The sequence below is a fragment of the Zootoca vivipara genome, chromosome 8 (genome assembly GCF_965207765.1).
Source record: "Zootoca vivipara chromosome 8, rZooViv2.hap1.1, whole genome shotgun sequence".
Classification (NCBI taxonomy): Eukaryota; Metazoa; Chordata; class Lepidosauria; order Squamata; family Lacertidae; genus Zootoca; species Zootoca vivipara.
Window position 1 is genome coordinate 87,225,324 of NC_142591.1, and position 21,330 is coordinate 87,246,653.

General features: G+C 53.4%; 2 protein-coding genes across 3 annotated transcripts in view; one reads left to right on the forward strand and one right to left on the reverse strand.

The window, feature by feature from the left end:
- BOP1 (BOP1 ribosomal biogenesis factor) overlaps positions 1-21,330 on the forward strand; it is a 72,612-nt gene that overhangs the window by 48,448 nt on the left and 2,834 nt on the right. The window contains exons 4-11 of the mRNA XM_035124614.3: positions 17,708-17,862; positions 18,197-18,314; positions 18,409-18,510; positions 19,352-19,564; positions 19,734-19,895; positions 20,378-20,458; positions 20,743-20,812; positions 20,946-21,078. Coding sequence (XP_034980505.3) covers positions 17,708-17,862; positions 18,197-18,314; positions 18,409-18,510; positions 19,352-19,564; positions 19,734-19,895; positions 20,378-20,458; positions 20,743-20,812; positions 20,946-21,078 — 1,034 coding nt within the window. The remainder of the gene's footprint in view (positions 1-17,707; positions 17,863-18,196; positions 18,315-18,408; positions 18,511-19,351; positions 19,565-19,733; positions 19,896-20,377; positions 20,459-20,742; positions 20,813-20,945; positions 21,079-21,330) is intronic.
- Positions 223-11,775, reverse strand: SCX (scleraxis bHLH transcription factor). Of its 2 annotated transcripts, XM_035124652.3 has the most exons (3): positions 10,836-11,775; positions 7,945-8,018; positions 223-851 (listed from the first exon to the last, which is right to left on the reverse strand). In XM_035124652.3, the coding sequence occupies exons 1-2, from the start codon at positions 11,361-11,363 to the stop codon at positions 7,971-7,973; spliced, it is 576 nt and encodes a 191-aa protein (XP_034980543.3). In that variant the 5' UTR covers positions 11,364-11,775; the 3' UTR covers positions 223-851; positions 7,945-7,970. The 2 variants fall into 2 exon arrangements, with proteins under 2 accessions (XP_034980543.3, XP_034980544.3); XM_035124653.3 differs by lacking the exon at positions 7,945-8,018 and having other exon boundaries at positions 10,836-11,763.

Here is a 21,330-nt window from a genome sequence, read left to right on the forward strand (position 1 = left end):
CATGACGCTGGCAAGTGGCCTTTTGCCTCCTTCTCAGAATTGCCTCCCGCCCACCTCACACACCTACACAAATGCTGCAGAAGTGGAGTAAGCATTGCCCCCCCCCGAAAAAAATAAACCCCTTAAGTTCATCTAGAAATGCCAAGACCCAGGACCCTGTTGGCCAAATGGCATGAGCCTAAAAGGAAGTTTGCATCTAGGTCAGTACAACATAGTCTTCTCTCGCTATACAAACAAGTTGGATTTATATTATTATCAATGACATGAAACTCCAGCATGTATTGATTGTAACCCCACCGAAGGTTCTGAGAACAGGATGTCCCATAACTATGGATTTGAAGGCAAGTCCAGGGGTTGCGCTGTGGTCATTCTTCTTCCATCTCCCACGGGGAACCATGACTTCCTCCTCCCTATAGCGGGATTCAGGTCCATGAGGATTGTTCTGCCATGTGCAAGTCCATGTCCTTCTGCTTGCTGGTCAGGAAAGCCCCCCCCCCATTGCCTCAGTGGCCATGCCAAGGGCTGCCGGCTCACTTGCCTCTCAGCACTGCAGAGCAGAGTCATTCAGAGTCCTGCTTTTCTTTGCAGATGAAAGCCTGCTTTTCTTGCCTGCAAAGCCAGGCCTAGAGGGTGCTCAGTCTCTCCCCAAGGACGGGCTGCCATAAGTTAATCTTGGGTAGAACCACAGGGCTCCTGGTGGCAGCAGCAGCCAGGCACAGGCCAGAAGATTCTGTCTTTGTTTTGCGCGTGTAGCTTTTCCATCTTTCCCCTCATAATCTCCTCCTCCTCCTCCTTCCTGAATCCATAGTCATTTAACTCCGAATCGCCGACTTCCTGTCTCGGTCTTTACTCTGCAGAGGGCCAGAGTTGGAAAAGAAGAGAGTTAGACAAACACACCTGGGACCGCAAGCTGCAAGTGTGGCTGTTCCAAAGCTCCGGAGAGCAGCCAGGTGCACAAGGGATTTTGCTCATTATTTCTCTCTTTATTAAAAAATATTTATAACCTGCCCCTCGATCTGTGCAGATTTCAGGACTAGTTCTGGAGCATGAAATAGCCAACAATGCAACAACCAACTATAAAACACATCATCAAAGACAAATAGCTTCATCTGAAACTGTAGAGCATGTTAAACAATCACCGGTTTAAAAAATTTAAATACCTGGGCAAATAGGTTTTAACCTGGCACCAAGACGGTAACGTCCCCTGTGGAGGGGAAGGCATTTCACGGATGGGCACCATTCTCCCAGCTATACCAGTCCCCATGATGGATCACAAGTTTTTCTTTAGAAAACCCTCCAGGCTGATATAGGAAGAGGTTTCTGGGCCCAAGCCATTAAAAGCTTTGGAATGAACCAAACAGGCAGTCACTGTCATTTGTTCGTAGCTGGTGCCACATGGTTCCGTATGGCCCATCCTGCTTTTCATTTGTTTCTACCCAGCGAGAGGCTGGACCCAAAGCTCATTTGTGCCAGGGCCATTTTCTAGCCCTGCAAACCCCCCCCCCTTCACTTCCCATGGGCGCTCTCTGCACCTCCCTCCACCCACCCACCCAATCACTGGCCGTTTCTCCCATGTAGCCTCTCCTGCAATTATACTATTACTTTGTTTAACAAAATTTATATACTGTTTGATTGTAAAAACATCAACTTTATAAAATAAAATGTTAAGAATACACCCAAGACCTTGGTCAGCACAACCACAGCTACGTCATGTTTTTCCGTGATGCTAGCTCACAACACGGCATCCATTTTTCTGTGGATGCTGAAATCTGGCTTCCTGCTGCAAAATTTCATCTTTCATTCCCCTCCATCCTTCTGCAGCTAAAACAGAAGAGCCATTTTTCCATCAGTGGAATCTGTTTCTGTTGCTACATGCAGATCACGGGAGGGCTCATTTGGTCTAAATAGATCACAACACTACAGCATTTGTGAAATGTGCAAGGCAGGACTAGCTTTAGACTCTGAGTAGACCCAGTGCCTGGAGAAGCAGGTCCCTTCTACACAGAGCACGTGTTATCTCTTGCAAGATTCCCCCAGAGTTGTTTGGGGTTGCCTGCCAAGCAGCCCCATTATGGCAAACCCCACCACAACGCTGGGTGGAAGGGGGGGTCCCCTTGGGGCTTCAGCATGGGATGTGGGAGTGCTCTGAGTCAGGCCTCTGCTGCTCAAGGAGCTGCCCTCGCTCTCCCCAGCACCACACGCTGCACCCCGGCATGGCTTCCTGGCTGCCACAGCCACCCGTAACAGGCAACCTCATCCTTTGTGAAAGGGGAGGGGGGAGCGCAGAAATGGTAAAATTAAATTTCCCAGATGTTCAGGCCCCAGGAGCTCTCTTGCTGTCTGGAGAGGAAATGGGGATTCGGAAAATCCCGCCTCATATTTTTTCCCCTATCACCTTGCCTTTCCGCTGCCATTAAGTTAAGCAGGAACAGTAAATTAAGGGGATTGCAAAGCAGGCCCATCTTTGGGGGAGGAGGAGGGCAGGAAAGGCCCTTCCAAGCTGCTGCCTTGCCCCAAGCAGAGAGCAGCACAGCCGGCCTCAAGGTCCCCGTCCCCCCCCCCCCGGAGGAAAGGGTGGCAGAGGAGAGAAGGACCCTGGAGTATCTTCTCCTGCCTCTTAGCTGGCTGGGTGCTGCTTGCTTCTTGTGGCAATTCTCCATGCCCCACCCCAGCCTCAGTCCCCCCCCTCCATATGCACTGTGCTCTGGCTGGAGCTTAAGAGGGAATGGATTCGGGGGGGGGGGAGCAGTGCTGTAGCACTCTTAGGTCACAGCGGGTCTTCCGATGAACTAGCATTCATCTGCAAAAGTTTGTAAGCACAAGTAAAAAGGTTGTCACCAAAATCTTCCCATAATACTTTGCCAGGGGGTGGGAGGTGCAAATAGGGCTCCTTTACCCGCGAGATGAGCGCCACAACCCCAGAGTCAGTCACGACTGGACCTAATGGTCAGGGGTGCCTTTACCTTTTACCCAGCATTAAGCAGCAGTGCCCCCTATCTCTGTCCTGATCCACCTTGAGTTTATGTGGATTAGGAACCCACTGGGTCCACGGGCCACATCACCATGGAGAGCTAGCACAAGGCAGAGGGCCTCTTGTGTGTGACGTTCACCTTGGGTTCCAGATGGGGAAGGTGGCTCTTAAAATCACATCCCTGGTCATCTTCACCATGCCATAGCAGCATGCACAAACAGCTTTTGCTCATGCTTTTAACTTCTGGCTTTCCACGGTGAGCTCCTGAGCTTTTTCTAACCTCCAGGAGAGGTCCTTGCTTTGGACAAGGTGGGGAAGTGCATCAAGCTAGCAACTGCTGCCTATTGCACAATTTCTCCCTTTCCACATCATATTAGTCAAGCTTTGCTTTTGCTATCACTAACATGAGTGAGAATTCCCACGTGGCACTTTCCCTGATTCTCAGAGTGGCCTCCTGGGAGTGGAGCTCAAGGAACTGGCTCCCTGGTGGCTCCAGTCACACCTGAATTGGAAGAGGTGGAGAAAAAGCTCTTTTATATCTCCAGGAAGCTTGCTGCTTATTCTGTCCCTGCTTTTCACTTCTTCTTTTTTTAATATATATTTATTAAAGATTTCTTGGTTTGCAAAAGTATGTACTGTACAATGTTTTTTTTTCAAGTTACATTTTTTGCAGATCAGTTTCACTTGTTGAGACATTAGCGTTACATAGGAACCTGCTTTTCACTTCTGACCTGGACTTTTCTTGAGCAAAGAGAGTGTTGCAGCTCCCACTCAGCCTTTGGGGGGGGGAGCACTGTCTTGCTGTTTCTCTCCTCCCCCCTTCCCTGTCCTGAATGCCTGACCCCCATAGACCTCAGGAGGTGCGGCTGCCTCTATAGCTTTTGCGTCCACTTAGCCCCCTGCTGAGCTGTGACTTCAAAGTGGCAGCCTTTTCCTGCTCTTAAAGAAACAGCTGGCGGAGGGGGGCCGTGTTACAGCACAGTTCTTTGCTGGGGGAGTCCTCAGCAAGCCAACTGCACTTGCTTCCATTGACTTCACCAGTGTTGAAGCAATGATTCTTCAACATCAGCTTCATTGGACTGGTCACGTTGTGCAGATGCCTGACTTATCGTCTTCCAAAGCAACTACTCTATTCCAAACTTAAAAACAGGAAGCGTAATGCTGGTGGTCAACAACAGAGGTTTAAAGACTGTCTTAAGGCAAATCTTTTAAAAAATGTAGCATAAACACCAACAATTGGGAAACACTGGCCTGCGAGCGCTCCAGTTGGAGAACAGCCTTTACCAAAGGTGTCATGGACTTTGAAGACACTCAAATTCAGGACGCAAGGGAGAAATGTGCTAAGAGGAAGGCACTCTTGGCAAATCCACACCATGATCAATTCCCTCCCGGAAACCTATGTCCCCACTGTGGAAGGCCATGTGGATCCAGAATTGGCCTCCACAGTCACTTACGGACTCAATGTTAAAACTGTTCATGGAAGACAATCTTACTCGGCTACAAGCGATCGCCAAAGAGAAAGAGACTCTTCCCCTCCCCCAGCCTCTTCTTGGGGAACCAGGGACAGCCAAAAGGCATTCAAGTCATCCTGTCTTGCCACAGCCCACAAACTACTCTTTGCATTCCAAGAAACCCAGATACTTTATCTCTCCCCAACACCCCAATCTCCTTTTTTGTAAATAACCATTATTGTTGCAGAGAGATGCTAGAATATGTTATGGCTCAAAAAAGGCAAAGGTCGGATCAGGTGCCGAAGAAAAAGTGGCCCAGTTTAATTGCTTTGAAGGCTGCGCTTGCACTTTATGCTGCTGAGAAGTGCCTCAAGGAGTACTGCTTGCATAATGGCTTGGGGGGGGCAGTTCTTTCTGCTTCGTGTTTTGTTGATTTTTTAAAATCTGTGGACTGCCCAAGGGGCATGGTTAATTGGGTGGCATAAAAATACAAATAAAAAAACCTGTTTGTATCTCTGAAATGAGGGGCAACGTGGCATAACAGCCTTGTGTTGGCACCAATCTCCCCCCCCCCCAACTATCTCTGTGAACTTGGGACAGCAACTTCAACAGCAGTCGTGCCAGTTTGCTGGGGAGAACCCAGCCCCTCTACGGGGGGAAAAAAAACCCCAAACCACGACACCAGTTGAAATGCCAAGAGACGCATTTTGCATGTGGTCAGTACAAAAACACCCCACATTTTTGCTCCGGCCAGCGGGCAGTGCCTCAGTGCGTTTATCAAACATTTTGAAAGGATGCTTCAAAATGGCGACTCGCGCCATTACAGTTTGCTCTACTTCATTGCCCTGTTGATGAACGTGACGTTGCTTGAGTGCAGCTAAATAGACCTAGCTGCAGCCTTCAATTTAGCGATCCATTCCCAGTAACGCATGCAGGCCTCTCAGAGCCTTTACCCTCTGCTTTCCATGGATCAGGTCAGCCAGTTGGTGGGAGGTTCAGGGTGGACAAGACTCCTTCGCATGGTGCAATAGCTCACCTCCTCCTTGGGGACTGGCTTATAAGCCTGCCCTAGCATGGTGGCTGGCACTGAAGGCACAGGGCGTGCACTTTAGAAATAAATAAATAAAATGCCCTTAAAAACACTCTGGCCATTGTGGGGAACAGGATGCTGGACCACGTACACCTGTGCATTGATGCTTGTTGGCGCAAGTGCCAGCTGCCGCAGCCAAAGAAAACCAGTGTCCCAACTGTGTGGTGGTCCTCTAAAATCGCTGGTAGCTGCCACCTGTGTTTCTTCACAGCAGGAGAGCAGCTCTATGTGTAGAGGGAGCAGCGGCGTAGGGAGGTGTACAGTACATGGCTGTTCCATTCCTAGTGTGTCTGCCTTCGCTTCCCCTCCGTCAGTTGTCCCTAGTTGGCATGATGGGAGAGGCAGCAGCAATGGTGGGCTGGAAGGAGGAGCCCTGGAGATCAGGTCAAAGGGCAGTTTGCCCCTGGAAAGTATTGGCAAGGCTGGACTGCATAGGGGACACAAGTTGAAGGAGCCAGTGGGACAAAGGAGAGGACTTGAACCAGCCTCTATATATAAGTCTTGGCTCCTGTGAGTGCACCTGACACACACCTAACATCCTCTTTTCCCTTCCTTCCGGGTGGGTGGGAAACTGGAGGTCAGTGGTACAGCACCATGTATGGAGAAGGCCCCAGGTTCGAAACCTGACAGGCATCTCCTGGTAAAAAGGTTAGATAAGAGGGGATGGAGAAGGGAGACCTACCACCCCCTCCAGACCCTGAGAAGCCACTGCCAACTAGAGTGGACCATACTGGGCCAGGCAGGCAATGCGTCTCAGGCTGCTGCTGCTTCTGTTCCATGAAGCAAAGACACCAAGAAGCCACTTCTCAACTAGCAGGCACCGTCTCCACCCATGCTAACAGCAGCAAGAAAGCAATTCAGTGGGATTAAGAAACTTCTCTTTCACTTTTCTCTCCATGTGAAGAAGAAGAAGAGAGCAGCACTCTCTGATGTTGCCATGGATTAGGCTACTCTTCCCCATTGTGTCTGCGCTGCTACCTTTAACCGTTCAGGCATTCCCAGTGAAAAACAGGGGACTTGCTGGGTCGGACACAGGCAGATCTTACAGGAATGTGGCCGTATCAACAATTTCAGCAATCAAATGCCCATCAGAGTATAGCATTTGAGCACCCCTCCAGCAGGGAGAATCAAAAGCCTTCCTCCCAGGCTGCTTCTCAGCATTTCCCTTCTTCCACGTCATTAATTGCAAATAAATTGCACTCAACCTCTGCACTACTCCTTAGGGACATTCCTCAATTCTCCCAGCTTTTTTTTTTTAATTGAGGGGGAGTATTTTCAACATAAGTCCCATGGACTGCAAGAAGATCAAACCTATCCATTCTGAAGGAAATCAGCCCTGAGTGCTCACTGGAAGGACAGATCGTGAAGATGGGGCTCCAATACTTTGGCCACCTCATGAGAAGAGAGGACTCCCTGGAAAAGACCCTGAAGTTGGGAAAGATGGAGGGCACTAGGAGAAGGGGACGACAGAGGACGAGATGGTTGGACAGTGTTCTCGAAGCTACAAACATGAGTCTGACCAAACTGCGGGAGGCAGTGCAAGACAGGAGTGCCTGGCATGCTCTGGTCCATGGGGTCACGAAGAGTCGGACATGACTAAACAACAATTTTCAAAATCCCATTTTAATCATTCTTTGTCCATTTCAGATTGAATTAATTGATAAGCTAAGAAATGCCACCTCGGTCTCTTTTTGGAAGAGTGGAGAAATGAGTTCTTGCACCGCCATAACTAGGCTGTGTTTAGCGGATCAGTTGATAATAGTAGAAGGAGGTTTGCTCTGCACAGGAAATGTTTGGCAAAGTATTGAGGCAAAAGCCAGTGGGGTGCTGGAGACGGTCACTTTTCCTGACCTGTATCTCCCCCTCTATTGTTTGGGGTGGAGCTTCTCTGCCATGACCTTTTGAAGTCCCCCTGCCTCACAGATAGGTTTACAGATTTAGTTTCTGTTGCAAATCTCCCTTTTCACTCCGCTGAAACTCAAGAAGGTGCCTTTTCCCAGCTTCCTCCAGAGTTCCTTGACTAAGTCTGGAGGCCTCTCTGTTCCCGTGTGCCGCATGCATGCCCACCTATCCAACATTCCCCCAGAATGTCAAGAGCATTCTTCCGCCAACACCCACATGAAAGCAAGTTGCTCCTTGCTTTTTCTCCCCCTACGTCTACGTTGCTTTATGTGGGTGATCTGCACATGGGCTGCAGTGGGCTAAGCTTTTTGGAACAGCTTTGAGGCTGCTGCTCTGCACTTTCTGACCCAAGAAGCCTTAAGAATTGGACTGTTAGGAAGCTGTGCCCCTGCCCTCACCACATGCTCAAATCCCCTTAGCTTGGACATGTTGAACTCTCATCTTTGGGTTCGTGGGGTGTAGGAATTTGCTCATTCCGAATTGCAGAAGCCAAGAGCTCATCAAATAGACCAATAAGTAGATTTACGCACCTTTTAAATTTGCGTGATAACGGGTCTCAGAGGCACAATCTTCTCTCAACAATTTCAGCCCGAAGACAGCAACTCTGAGAGTGAAAGCAGTTTGGAAATTACACTGCGAATTCAGGGCTATACCACTTTTGTAAAAACAGCTTGCTTTTTAAGCAGTGTGTTCTCTGTCAGTGCCCCACAAATAGCAAAGATGTTTGTTTTGCAGTGTCCTAAATCTTCCTTCCTTCCTTCCTTCCTTCCTTCCTTCCTTCCTTCCTTCCTTCCTTCCTTCCTTCCTTCCTTCCTTCCTTCCTTCCTTCCTTCACACCACATAGATCAGTTGGTGGATCTGTTTATGACACACCATTTCAGGTGCCAGGCCTTGTGCCATAGACAGCTGAGGGCATGCGAGACAAGGGGGTCAAAGGAGCCAAGGTCCTAGCTGGCGCTATAGCAGCCTGCCTGCCTCCCTGCCTGCCTTTCCCCCCTCCCCCTGTCATTTTTGCTCATGCTGCTTTGCTCAGCACGTGAAGCCTCCACCCTTCTATGCACCAACTTCCTTGTATAGCCTATGTATGGTTTGCACAGCAAAGTCACACTTGCCAGCTGCCCTTCCTTTTCTGCCCCTCATGGGCTGAGAGTTTGCGGAAAGGAGACCTGCCCCCCTTGCACTGCCTTTCTGGGAGGGTGAAGGTGGAATGGACCATTCAGGGGATGGGTGCCTGTGGTTCTACCCAGAGCAGCTGGAGTCCGATATCTAGGAGGATGGAGCCGTCTTGGAACTTCTTGAGGCTCCTTGGACTCCCTGCCTCTTGTACTCTGATAGGAGAACAAAGGCTGTGTGGAGCACTTTGTCTACACACACACACACACAGAGAGAACTTCCCCCTTTTCTTGAGGACGGTTGCAGATGTCCAGCACCTCAGTCAGTTGGTTCCTCTCTGTCAACAAAGGGCTGAGGTGAAGCAGCCTGAACTGCCAGGATTGGATTTTTATCCTTTTTCCTCTTCCCACATTTTTCCATATGCCATAAACGTCTTTATTTGCTGAGTATTTAAGAGCTTCATCACACCTTAACCGCAGTTGAGGTTTCATAACTGGGCGCAAGAAGAGAACAGAGTGGTGTGTCTGAACCAAGAGAGAGTTGTGGAAGGGCCTAAGGAAGCATGCCTTTGGGAATGCTTCCAAATGCTTTTCAGTCTGAGTGCATGGCCCTCTCCTGCCGTGGCTGGAAGTAGCAAATGCACAGGGCGACCTCACTGCCACACATGGCTTGGCTTCGCCCCCAGCCCTCTAACTGGTATGCTCACAGGCAAGCCACACTGATGGCCACTCAGGTTTCAAATGTGGGGTTTTAAAACTAGAACCATCATCTTCTAGGGGGGGGGGCAACGGTACAAAAAGATTGCTAGGCAATTTTCCAGGTTATTTGCTTTCATGCTAGCTGAAAGGATATTCCTTGTTAAAACACAGTCAAAATAGTGCTTTCTGCTGGAGTATGTTAAAACTCCCCTTTGGATTAATTTTTTTCCTGTTCAAATGGAAATTGCTGGGGCACTTGTTGAACTGACCTGTTGCATATCCAATTGATATGTTTTTTCTGGGGGGTGGGGAGTAGGATTGGGGGGGGGGGCTGGTGACTCTGCATTCCGGAAAGGACCATTGATCTGGCTTTTTTCATTTTATAAGATGATCCTTACTATCCTAATTTTATTTTCTCAACAGCCCTCCGAGGCAGTTTAGACTGAAAGTGGCTTGCCTCAAGATTCCTATTACACTTCAGGGCTGGGTAAAGATTAGAATGGGATGAGGTGGAGGTGTCTCGACCTCCCAACCTAAACTTTTTGGGGGGTGAGGACATATCTTCTGCTAAGCAGGGGGTAGCGCTCATGGCGGAACAGGCTGTAAATCTAGCCACCGTGTAAGAAGACAAAAGCAAGCCTACAGCTACACTAAGTGGGGCTGGTTTCTCCTCTACAGAGAGAATCCCCCCCCCTTTGGTTTATGAGAGGAGCAGTACAGAGGATGAGGGGAAAAGAGGGAGAGGTGAGCTGTGCTTCTTGCCCCTAACTTGACTGGGTTGAAGTAGAGGAGGAATCTCAAGTCGCCCAAACCACCATGCCTGGGACTAAGGTTGGGAAGGGGGCAGGCAAGGTGGGAGGGTGTCTTTCTAGTTGCTCACTGGGGAGAGAAAAACTAAGGAGATGAATGTGGGAAGTGATGAGTGGACAGGCGGTGACTTAAAATGCACCTTCCTTCTTGGGCATTTCCCCCAGACTCATTCCCAGACAGAGGGAGTAGCAGAGAAACTGGCGCTTTGGGTGATAGCTGAGAATTGGTGCAGGACAGCGGAGTTGCCATTGCTCAGGGCTGGGGAGTGGAGGGAGGTGTTCCTTCTCTCCACCCCAGACTCACCAAGGAGCTCAAGCCACTCATTCTCTGGACAGAGACATTTTTACCCAACCCTCTCAAGCACTGCAGCGAAGTAGGTGTTCCCTCGGACAGATGCCCTTCAGAAAGCCCCCCACCCCACCCCAGTGCCGGTTTGCCATTTGTGATGTGCAAACCACGTGTGACCTCAGGGTCTTGGTGAACATGTGTATTCTCTGGGCACAGGGATGGGCCCCTTCGCCAACACCTCTGGCTTCTCCCTGGTCTCTTGAGCTGCCCTGTCTCCCCTGCTTTCCTTGCACTTATCAGCTTCCCCTCCCAATCCTTTTCAAGCACCATCTCTCTTGGGCCGGCTTATGAGAGTTTAATAATTCCCTGCGGCACATGGAGGAGTTTATCCACTTTGGCAGCAGCGCTGACTGTTCCTTCGCGCATCCCGGAATCTTCTTAACCGGCAGTTTCTTTTGTGCTCCTTCCACCCCCTCCGCACCCCCCACAAGCCAGGAGAGCCCAGGACTTACCATCTTCCTCTGGTTGCTGAGGCAGAAAGTGCAGATCTGTTTGGGCTGGGAGTTTTCGTTCTCCCTCATGGGGGGACTACTGCTGCTGCTGCTGCTGTGGTGAAAGAAGGCTGGCGTGGTGTGGCACGGCTGCCCATCTCCACATGTGTCCCCCACCAGGAGGACGTTGCCCAGGTGTGAGATGTAGCTGGAGGCCAGGCGGAGAGTCTCGATCTTGGAGAGCTTCCTGTCGGCCGGCTCGGTGGGGATGAGTGTCCTCAGGGCGGTGAAGGCTGTATTGACGCTGTTGGTGCGGTCCCGCTCCCGCGCGTTGGCCGTGTGGCGCTGCCGGGGCTCCCTGTTGATCCGGTTTGCCTTCTTGCTGCGGCGCTTGCTGCTCTTGAGTCCGTATCCGCTGGCGTCCAGGTGGTAGGGCTTGTCCTCTGACCCTGAGCTCTCACTCCCATCCTCCTCGTCCTCCGAGAGCATGCTGATATCGGGGTAGAGGAAGCGGCTGGGTGCCGAGCGCAGCATGGCAAAAGAGGACATGGCCAGGAGGTTGGTGAGAAGACAGTTGGGGGGACGGGGGGGGTGCTTCCTCCTTGTGGACCTGCTGCCCTGTTACCTCTGCCCTCTCATCCTTTTGTAGTTCTGCACAGTGCAAAGAAGAGGTGGGCAGGCAGCTCCCAGCAACTCCTTTCCCCTGACGCCTTGCCAGTGGTGCTCATCCACTTTCTCTGGCTGGCTCTCCTGACTGAGAAGGAGTTAAGCTCCGTGGTCACACACTGCACAGCTGGTGTCTCCTCTTTGCACACGTGTGTGTATGCTTGCATGCGCTTAAAGCTGCTTTTGGAGTGTGGCAGGAGCCAGAGAGCATTTTATAGCACCAGTGAGTGGTCTGTCAGACAAGCCCCTCCTTCCCCTCTCCTCCTCTTGCTCTGCTTGCAGCAGTTTCACGCCTACCTGAGCATTCCTTCTTTTTCCGTTTGGGATGGAGGAGGGAGGGGTTGTCAGCCGGTGGCCGGAGGCTGTGGGGAGAAGGGGGAGCCCTGTGTGGGCTTCACCTGTTGCTGCCTCCAGGACCCCAGACTCCCAGCCTGGCAGATGTGCTTGTGGGGTGGAGACCACAGAGGTCTTTGTCCATAAAAATTCTTCCGCTGCTATCGTGCGCTCAGACTAGAGTAACTTGGAGGTGTCTAGCCTTGCACAGGGTATTCTTTGAAACGATGGGGTGTGAAGTGCATGGTGACTGCTCTCTTGCTTTGAAAGGATGGGGTGTTGGATTGGGGGAGGGAACAAATGTCTCCATTTGGTTGCTCAGAAGCCACCACAAGCCCAAGAGAGCAAATGCTGGAGCAGAGGTGGAAGATGAAGCGGAGCCACGCTAGACCCCCTGGCAACGGGCTTTCCCTCCCCCTCGGAAGAAAGCCCACTTGGGGATGAAGCGGAGCCAGTTTGGATATTAGTCATTCCTGGAGAGAAGTGAGGAACAAAGAGCGCTCTGGTCTCCTTTCCCCAGTCACTTCCCACCAAGCAGAACCAAATCGATCCTGCTGCTAATGGAGCACAGCAGGAAGGAGTAGCCCTCCTGCTTCCATCAGGTCTGCTCTGGAGAAGCAGCAAGCAGAAGAGGCAGCTCCCTCTCCTCTTCTTCCTTGCCCGGCAGCACTTGCCTTTCCACCTTACGAGGGCATCATTCATTTATCTCCTCCAACCACACTCCTAATGCCTGATACCCTAAGCCAGGCTTTCCCAAACTTGGGTCTCTGGGTGTTTTTGGACTACAGCTCCCATTGTCCCTGACCACTGGTCCTGACAGCTAAGGATGATGTGAATTGTAGTCTCCAAAAACAGCCGGAGACCCAAGTTTGGGAAAGTCTGCCCTAAGCTCAGGCAAGGAGCACCTGCTTAAAGGGAGGGGCTCCATACTGTAAAGGCACCCACCACTCCTTCCTTTTGCCTATGTGGCCCCACCCTGAGCTTTCTCTCCTGTGCGCTTACGCATACAGATGGTGCCTTGGAATGAGCCGGGCTATTTGGTCCATATATAGCCCAATATTGCCTGGCTCTGACTGGCAGCAGTTCTCCCATGTCTCTTTCAGCAAAAGGCCTTTGCCAGCACCTGCCCTCTGGAGATACCAAGGATTTCTGCCACTCAGCTACATACCCAATAGTTTTTCTCCCAAATGAGTGGAGGCAGAGTAAAGCCTTCACCGAGGTGCAGAACAATTGGGCGCCTCCTGGCTGTTTCTCTGCAGAAGCTCAGAAGCCAGGAGATTTGGGGGTGGGGGATAAATGCGCAACAAGAGACTAGGATGCCAGACTGACTTTTCTCCCTTGCCTCGCCGGCTAGACACCCCCAGGATTTGGCCTCCCTCCCCATCCATATTTTGCTTCTGTTTACACAGCCAAGAGGATAACCAACTTAGCACATAAAAAATAGCCTTTTTCATAAGTGGGTGGCCAGCAGGAGTAGTCTGGAATAACCAGGTTTGATATTCCTCCTCTTCCGCCTGAGAGCAGCAAGGCTCTTCCCAACCCACCTTCTCCCAGATCACCCCTTTCATGGGGATGCAGAGCGCAGGGTAGCTGCCTGTGGTGGTTGTTTGGGGGGGGTGGAGCCTAGTGGCCAAGTTGCCCTCCTTGCCATCCATTCACACTCTCACTTCCTTCCTAAGAAGATGAAGAAACACTGGGTCTCCATAAAGGAGGGGAGAGATCTGAGCAGTCCAGTGTGTGGAGGGGGGCACCCCGTCCTCTTCCCTCCCCACCCCACCCCGCTCTGCATCCCTCCACTCTCCTGCCTTTCCCCCGTCCCTCTTTTCTCCCCCCTTCCTCCACGTGGACCAGCTATTTTCAAGAAAGTGCTACTGGGAAAAGAATCCTTTCCCTTGCCAGGAATGCACACTGAGGAATGCCTGGGCTGTTCCAAGAGCAACTTCCAGACGTGTGGCTGAGTGACGGCAGCTCCTTGTGGAGGCGGGGAAGACTATTGTGGCGGGGGGGGGGGGGAGTAGAGGGCTGCAGCCTCCTTTGTGAGTAAGCGCACAGGCTGATGTGTTAACTACAGGGGAGGCGGGAGGGAGGGGATGGATGGATGGAGGGCTACTGGCAGCTTCCACAGAGGAGGGAAAACTCTCCCCTGGAGCAGCTCTTGGCTGCTGACCTCTGCCTTGGCTGGCGCTTGAAATCCAAGCAAGGCACCCGCAAGGAAGAGGGCGTTGATTGTCTTGCCCTGACCTTTGTGGTGGCAACAGCAGCAGATTCACCAGGCACCCCAGCCCCTCTCAGCCCTCTCCTGGCAGGCCAGCTGGACCTCTTCCCCAGTTCAAAAGGCTCAAAATTCTGCACCAAGAGGAGAGGCAAGGCCAGGATTCTGCTCAACCCACCACTGTGTTTCTGAGGACTTTGCAAGAGAAGCTTGAAGCCCTTCAGGCACACGGCACTTGGCAAAGCCATGGGGGACCGAAGCTTGCTTTTACCAAAACATAAATAAGTGGGAGCTGAGACCTGAAGTTGACACCAGAGCAGGATTCTGCTCTGGCCAATTATTCCCCCCTTGGTGTGGGTGCTTGGAACCTTCTTTTGGGGGGGGGCTTTCCAGTGATTCCACGCCAAAGGCAACTGGTAGGCAGAGGAATGCAGGGGGTGGCATCGGGACTGATGAACTGTTTCTTCCTTGCAAAGAGTGCTGCTGGGACACTTCCCCCTGGCGCAGTGCGCAGAGGGGCTCTGCAGTGCTCTTTGCACGTGCAGCCTGGTCATGCCGAGGGAATGCCTTGGAAGGGAGTCAGTTGGACGTCCTTGGAGCTGGCATCCTCCTCCTCCTCTTCCCCAGGCCCAGCCAAGCTGTCCCGGCTGGAAAATTCCTGGCAGGACCCTAGAAAGGGAGACCAGGGGTGCTGAGTGGATAGACCAGGGGAGTTTGGGGGTGGTGCTATCTTCTCTCTCTCTCTCCCTCTCTCTCTCTCTCTCTCTCCCTCTCTCTCTCTCTCTCTCTCTCTTCCAGGGACCTTAACTTCCTCCACCACCCACTTCCACCACCATCACCCCAGCCACTTGTTGCTTCCTGTGTGTGTGCTTATGGGAACCAGATGGTGCAGCCTTTGAGCATGCAAGGCCAGAGGTCGCATTCACACCTCTCTCCCAGACAGCCTGTAATTGGGAGGAGGGGTCCCCCTTCTCTTTCTCTTGTGCTCTCTGCCCTTGAGCAAGAGGGAGGGGGGTGGGAGAGAGAGATAGCAATGGCTGTAAGAAGTCAAACAAGGAGATCGATCTATTTATCTCCACCCCCACCCCCTCTGGGAAGGGGCTTCTGTCTGTTTTTCTTCACTCTCCCCCATCACCACATGTGCTCCCTGGGGTGCCCTCCAATCTCACACCCAAAGCCACATGAGGTGCTTCTCCTGCTTCCTGCTCTGTCTTTCCAGAGCATGCCAAAATGGTCAATTCAGTTAGGTCTCCAAACTTGTGTGGTTTGCAGTGGCCTTTTGGGTTCCACTTGGGTGAAATGTTCTGGATGGAGCTGAGGAGCCCATGAATGAACGGCTGTGACACCTCCCACCTCTTTGGGGGAAAGAGCTTTAGGTCTCTGCAAGCGCCTGTGCCTGAAACCAAACCTTGGGCACATTGCATTCTTGGACACATGCTCTGCCTTGACGTGCTTCTCCAGATCTGTTTCCAGCAGTGTCCTTTGGCAAGTCAAGATGCTACACTTGCACACGCTCACAGTGGTGATGGTGGTTTTGCCACCATGGGGCGGGGGGTGTAGACTGAGTTCTGCTTTCCCAGCCGGAGGCCCACCCAGCAAAGATGGAGTCCCAGCAGATGCGGAGTTGGCCGAGCCGAGGGCTGGGGGCTGCCAGCCCTACGAGTGCTGGAAAGTGTGAGGCTCCCTCCTCTGCGCGCGGCTGCTGACCACCCCCACCCCCTCTTTCTTTTAACAAGTTTGTGAAGGGCGCTCATAAATCCCCAGCTCTGCCTTTAATGAGCCGCTTGCCGCGCTCGGTGGTGGCGCCCTGGCCGTGGTTCCAATCATGGAGCCATTAGAGGCAGCAGCTGAGCGTAACCCACCCAGCCCTGTTTCGGCATTTGCCAGATGCCGGCCTCCCACCTCCCCACACACACCCCGGCAGAGGAACCGAGGGGTGGCCATGCTGGAAAGAGAGGCAGATGAGGAGCCAGAAGAGGATGCTTTGCCCCCTGGCGGGAGGCCTGCCTGCTGGCATTGCTGGCTTGGAGGCTGCCTTGTGCCAGGGCAGCCCACTTAGGCCCATGCTGTCTTCTCCAACAGGCAGCCTCTTCAGCTGCAAAGAGGTCTTTCCCAGCCCTGCTCCTTGGTCCTGTTCACTGGAGAGGGAGGGATCGCATCTGGGAACTTCTGCATACAAAGCAGGGCCGCCTTCCTGCACGCTGTCAGGAGGGAGGAGAGAAGCCGGTTGCATCTGGTGGCATTTTCATGGTCCCCTGAGAAGGTCTTCAGAAGCATCCCTCCAAGTCTGTGATACAGGCTAGGCCAACCCATCGCCCTGCCCCCTCTTCACCTGTGGTGGCTGCTGCTCCTCATCATTCTGGCACACCTGGCTCCCTTATGAAGCTGCCCCTACCAGATGGCGCCAGCTGCAAACCAGCAGGGTAGGGAGAGGCTGCCAGCAGGCATTGTGGTTCTCTGTGTGCCTCTGCATCCACCCTGCCTGGTTTGGGGGTGCAGTCAGGATTTGAGGCCAAGCCAGGGGTGGTGCTGAGCAGTCTTGGTTTCCCTTGGACATCCTGCAAGAGCCCATTCATGGGTGAGGGAGGGGAGCAGGTTTGGACATGCCATTGTGGGATGTGTGTGCGTGAGAGATGATGATGATGATGATGATAATTTTATTTATACCCCGTCCTCCCTGGCCAGGGCTACAGCTTAAAATGCAGCTTCATTTTAGTAGTAGCCCATAAATCAAGACCATAAAGAGAGGAAACATCAGATATTCACCCGAGCCAGCTATCCATGCTGGTCCTACATGGACCAGCAAAAAAGCCAAGGAAAAATTTGTATACCAAATCCCGTATAAGGGGTCAGAGGAGTCTTAAGCCGAAGGCCAGGTGGAACAGCTCCATCTTGCAGGCCCTGCGGAAAGATGTCAAATCCCACAGGGCCCTAGTCTCTTGTGACAGAGCGTTCCACCACGTCGGGGCCAGGGCTGAAAAGGCCCTGGCCCTAGTCGAAACCAATCTAACCTCCTTGAGGCTTGGGACCTTCAAAGTGTTGTTATTTATGGACCTTAAGTTCCTCTGCGCGGCATACCAGGAGAGGCGGTCCCGTAGGTACGAGGGTCCTAGGCCACATAGGACTTCAAAGGTCAAAACCAGCACCTTAAACCCGACCCTGTACTCCACCGGGAGTCAGTGCAGCTGCTAAAGCATTGGATGAATGTGATCCCGCAGCAAGGACCCCGTAAGGAGCCTCGCTGCAGCATTTTGCACCCGCTGGAGTTTCTGGGTCAGCTTCAAGGGCAACCCCGTGTAGAGCGAGTTACAGTAATCAAGCCTGGAGGTGACCGTCAGTAAGGGACCAAGTGCTTAATATGGCAGAGATGGAAAAATGCATATTGATGACAACCCAGCCCAACAATCTGGGCATGGGGACGCATAAAGATATTGAAAAACATCAGGGAAAGGACTGCACCCTGCGGCACTCCACACACCAAGGAGTGCCGCAACGACAACTCCTTCCCTAGCGCCACCCTCTGTCCCTGACCTGAGATAAAGGAGCGCAGCCATTGTCTGACTGTGCCCTGAATCCCCACGTTGGCAGAATGCCCTCCAGAACTTCCCCTGAACCTGAGCAGGTGCCTTCAGGCCTCCAGAGCTGGCTTTTGCTCTTATCCCTCGCCCTCTTCCTCCTCCAGGACATCCGCAACACAGTGGGGAACATCCCCGTGGAGTGGTACCAGGACTTCCCCCACATTGGCTATGACTTGGATGGGAAGAAGATCTACAGGCCCATCCGCACCAAGGATGAGCTGGACAAGTTTTTGGAGAAGATGGAGAGCCCTGACTACTGGTGAGGGGCTCTGAGCTGGCAGAGGATAGACCAGGGAGGGGGAAACACCAAGCAGTCCAGTCATGTCCTCTGCGCATCCCAAGTGCTTCATGTGCAGCATTATCCCACCCGTCTTTGCAGCTGCCCCAGAAAGTCAGCCAGTGTCATTACAGACAGGGCTGAGACTGACCAAGTGTGCCCACCACAGGGCTAGCCCGAGACTTGGGTCCTACCAACAACTCAGGCCCTTATACTTCTGCCACCTGTGCCCAGCAAGGGCTGGTCGGCAGGGTGGGCAGCCTGTCTGCGCCCCCCCAACACACACCTTTCACCCTCCCCTTTCACCCCACCCCAGGCGGACTGTCCAGGACAAGATGACCGGAGTGGACGTCAAGCTGTCTGACGAGCAGGTGGATCTGGTGCACCGTCTCCAGAGGGGCCAGTTTGGGGATGTAAATTTCAACCCCTACGAGGTAAGGAAAGGCCTGCCTCCCAATGGCAATGAGGCTCCTCCTCTCCCCCCGCCACTCTTCAGCTCCGCCCTCCTAAGCCCCGTCTCTCTTGCAGCCCGCCATCGACTTCTTCAGCAGCCAAGTGATGATCCATCCTGTGACAAACCGCCCAGCCGACAAGCGGAGCTTCATCCCCTCCCTCATTGAGAAGGAGAAGGTAAGCAGGGGAGGGAGGGGAGGGGTCTGGGCCAGGCGTCTCCCATCAAGCACGGGGGCGGGGGGGGCAGAAGATTCAGGCATTATGAGGCCTGGATCTCCAAGCCATGCTGGAGTCCTACCCAGATCTCTTGAGGTGCTCTCATTAATCCCCATATGCTCCTCCCCAACTAGAGGGCCCACCCTGGTGGAGAGAAGGACCCCCCCCCCCAATCAGTATACCCCGGGGGCAGCCCTGCCCCTGAGGACCCCCATGCTGGAAATGCCTTGAGCCACCTCTTCCTCCTGGCTACAGTGAGCATTTGGCTCTGGGCACGGAAGCCAGGGCACAGAACTGGCTACAGCAGCTGCTGCTGCACACCAAGATGTTGCTGGTCAAGCCTGGTCAGAAGAGACATCCACTCAGTGCAAAGCCTGACCTCTGCTCCCCAGGCAGGTGGAGGCACCTGGTCCTAAACGTTCCTGGGCCAATTCTGGGTCCAGCAAGGGGCCCTGGAGGGCTTGCCAGCACTATCTGCCCCTGAAAAGACTCGCTGCTAGCATGCAGGGAAAGCAACATCTAGGCAGTTAGGAAAGCTTAAATGTACCTGATCAAGAAGAAGGTTTATTGCCTGGAACACAGGAAAACAAGGAAATCAAATTGCGAGTGTTAAAAAGCAGGTTCCTCGGAAGGAGGCGATGCTGTGGCCCCACTTGAGGAATAGAGAGGCATCAGCTCAGGCCCTTGCCAAGGGGAACCTTGAGCACAAGGAAGGCAGCCTCTTCCCAAGGCAGCTCTCTCTCCTGGCTCCAAAGGCCTTGTCCAGGAGCTGCTTCCTTGCTGAGCAGGTCCCCCTTTGCAGGTCTCCAGGTTGGTCCACGCCATCAAGATGGGCTGGATCAAGCCCCGGAAGCCCAAGGAGGACACGCCTGCTTTCTACGACCTTTGGGCTCAAGAAGATCCCAACTCCATCCTGGGGCGGCACAAGATGCATGTTCCCGCTCCCAAGCTCCCTCTGCCCGGCCATGAGGAATCATACAACCCTCCGCCAGAGTACCTCCCCACTGAGGAAGAGGTGAGCCAGCAGGAGGTGGAGCAGGATGGGGGTGGCCGGGGCGGGTGTGTGTTTGGATCAGGGAAAGAGAGTCAGGTGGGGAGGCAGAACAGGCAGAGGGTCTCCTGGGGTCCCACCCGCTTTTCTACTTCCAGGTGACCTCGGTCTCTTTCTCTCCCTCTTCCTGCAGAAGCTGGCCTGGGAGCAACAGGAGCCTTCGGAGCGCAAGCTGAGCTTTGTTCCCCGCCGGCATGACTGTCTGCGCCGGGTGCCTGCCTACCCCCGCTTCATCCACGAGCGCTTTGAGCGCTGCCTGGACCTATACCTCTGCCCACGCCAGAGGAAGATGCGGGTATGTAGAAGGTGCAGGTCTCGGCCAGGGTGGGGGCGGCCAGGAATGCAGGTGGACTGGGACCAAGGCCCACCGGGGGGTGGCCCTGGAATATGCCACTCACCTGCCCAAATGGCTTCTAAGCAGCTTGCAAGTACTAAATCCACACCAAATTAAAACCCGCAGTTGAACAGTTCCATCAAACCATTAAACACACCTGTAGTTCCATAGACAACACATCCGTAAAATGTACTGGTACACAAGGCAGTTAAGGGGCAGGACTGGAGATGCTGGTGTGCAGGAGAGGGGTAGGGTTTGAGACTGCAAAGGTCAGCTTGGCTTCCAGAGGCAGACCTCTCCTTACAGGGATATGCCCTGCTGGGAGCCTGCACAAAAGAGTCTGGCCTCTCCCCTTACGGTAAGCGGCCTTTCTGGAGCAGAGGGCCCCATGGAAGGTGGAAGCCTTTTGCATGCTGTTTGCTCACAGCTTCCTTCTCTCCTAGGTCAATGTGGATCCTGAGGATTTGATCCCCAAACTGCCCAAGCCGCGTGATCTGCAGCCGTTCCCCACCGTGCAGGCCTTGGTAAGGCTTTCGAGGGACCCCACCAAGGGGAGGCAGCGCCCCCTCTGCTTCCCTCTCCAGCTTTTATGCTGTGGGTGGGAGCAGGGTATAAGAAGGGCAAGTCCTAACTGTAAACGAGGGAAGAGGCAGCCAGGGGTCTAGTACTGCGCTCCCCCCCCCCCCCCCGGAGCCCTATTCAATGGAGTGGGCAGTGAGAGCGCAGTGTGAGAAGTCTCTGGGCCATCATTCCAGCCTTGCCTGCTCCACTTTCCACTCCGGCTTCACTCCCCTCTTTCTCTCGCCAGGTCTATCGTGGCCACACCAGCCTGGTGCGCTGCCTCAGCGTCTCCCCCAGTGGACAGTGGCTGGCCTCAGGTAAGCAGTGGCTCTGGACGGGCACCGGGAGCACAAGCCGCTTCTCGGTGGGGAGGGGAGCAGGGGCCCCTTACCCTCTGGGAAGAGGCAGGCAGCCCTCTGGCCACTCTCACCCTTGCCTGGGCTTGTGCAGGTTCCGATGACGGGACGGTGAAGTTCTGGGAGGTCTGCACGGCACGGTGTGTGAAGACCCTCCCAGTGGAAGGCGCAGTGAAGAGCTTGGCTTGGAACCCCAACCCCACCGTCTGCCTCGTGGGCATTGCTGTGTGAGTACCCTCTCCCTTCTGGGACCAGGGGCACCCAGGGAGCAGCCAAGGCGGAGAATCATTCAGGGCGGAGGAGGGAAGGCAGCAGGGTCTCTGAAGGATCAGCGGACGGGGCTCTTCTGGCTGGGTGAATAGCACAAAAGGGATCCTAAGGGAAAGGCCGGCTCATGCTTGGTATCCTTAGGGAAGCGGTCACAAACAAAACGGCCCATGTCACCCTGGCAGGGCCTTTATGCAAACCTCCTGGCAGCT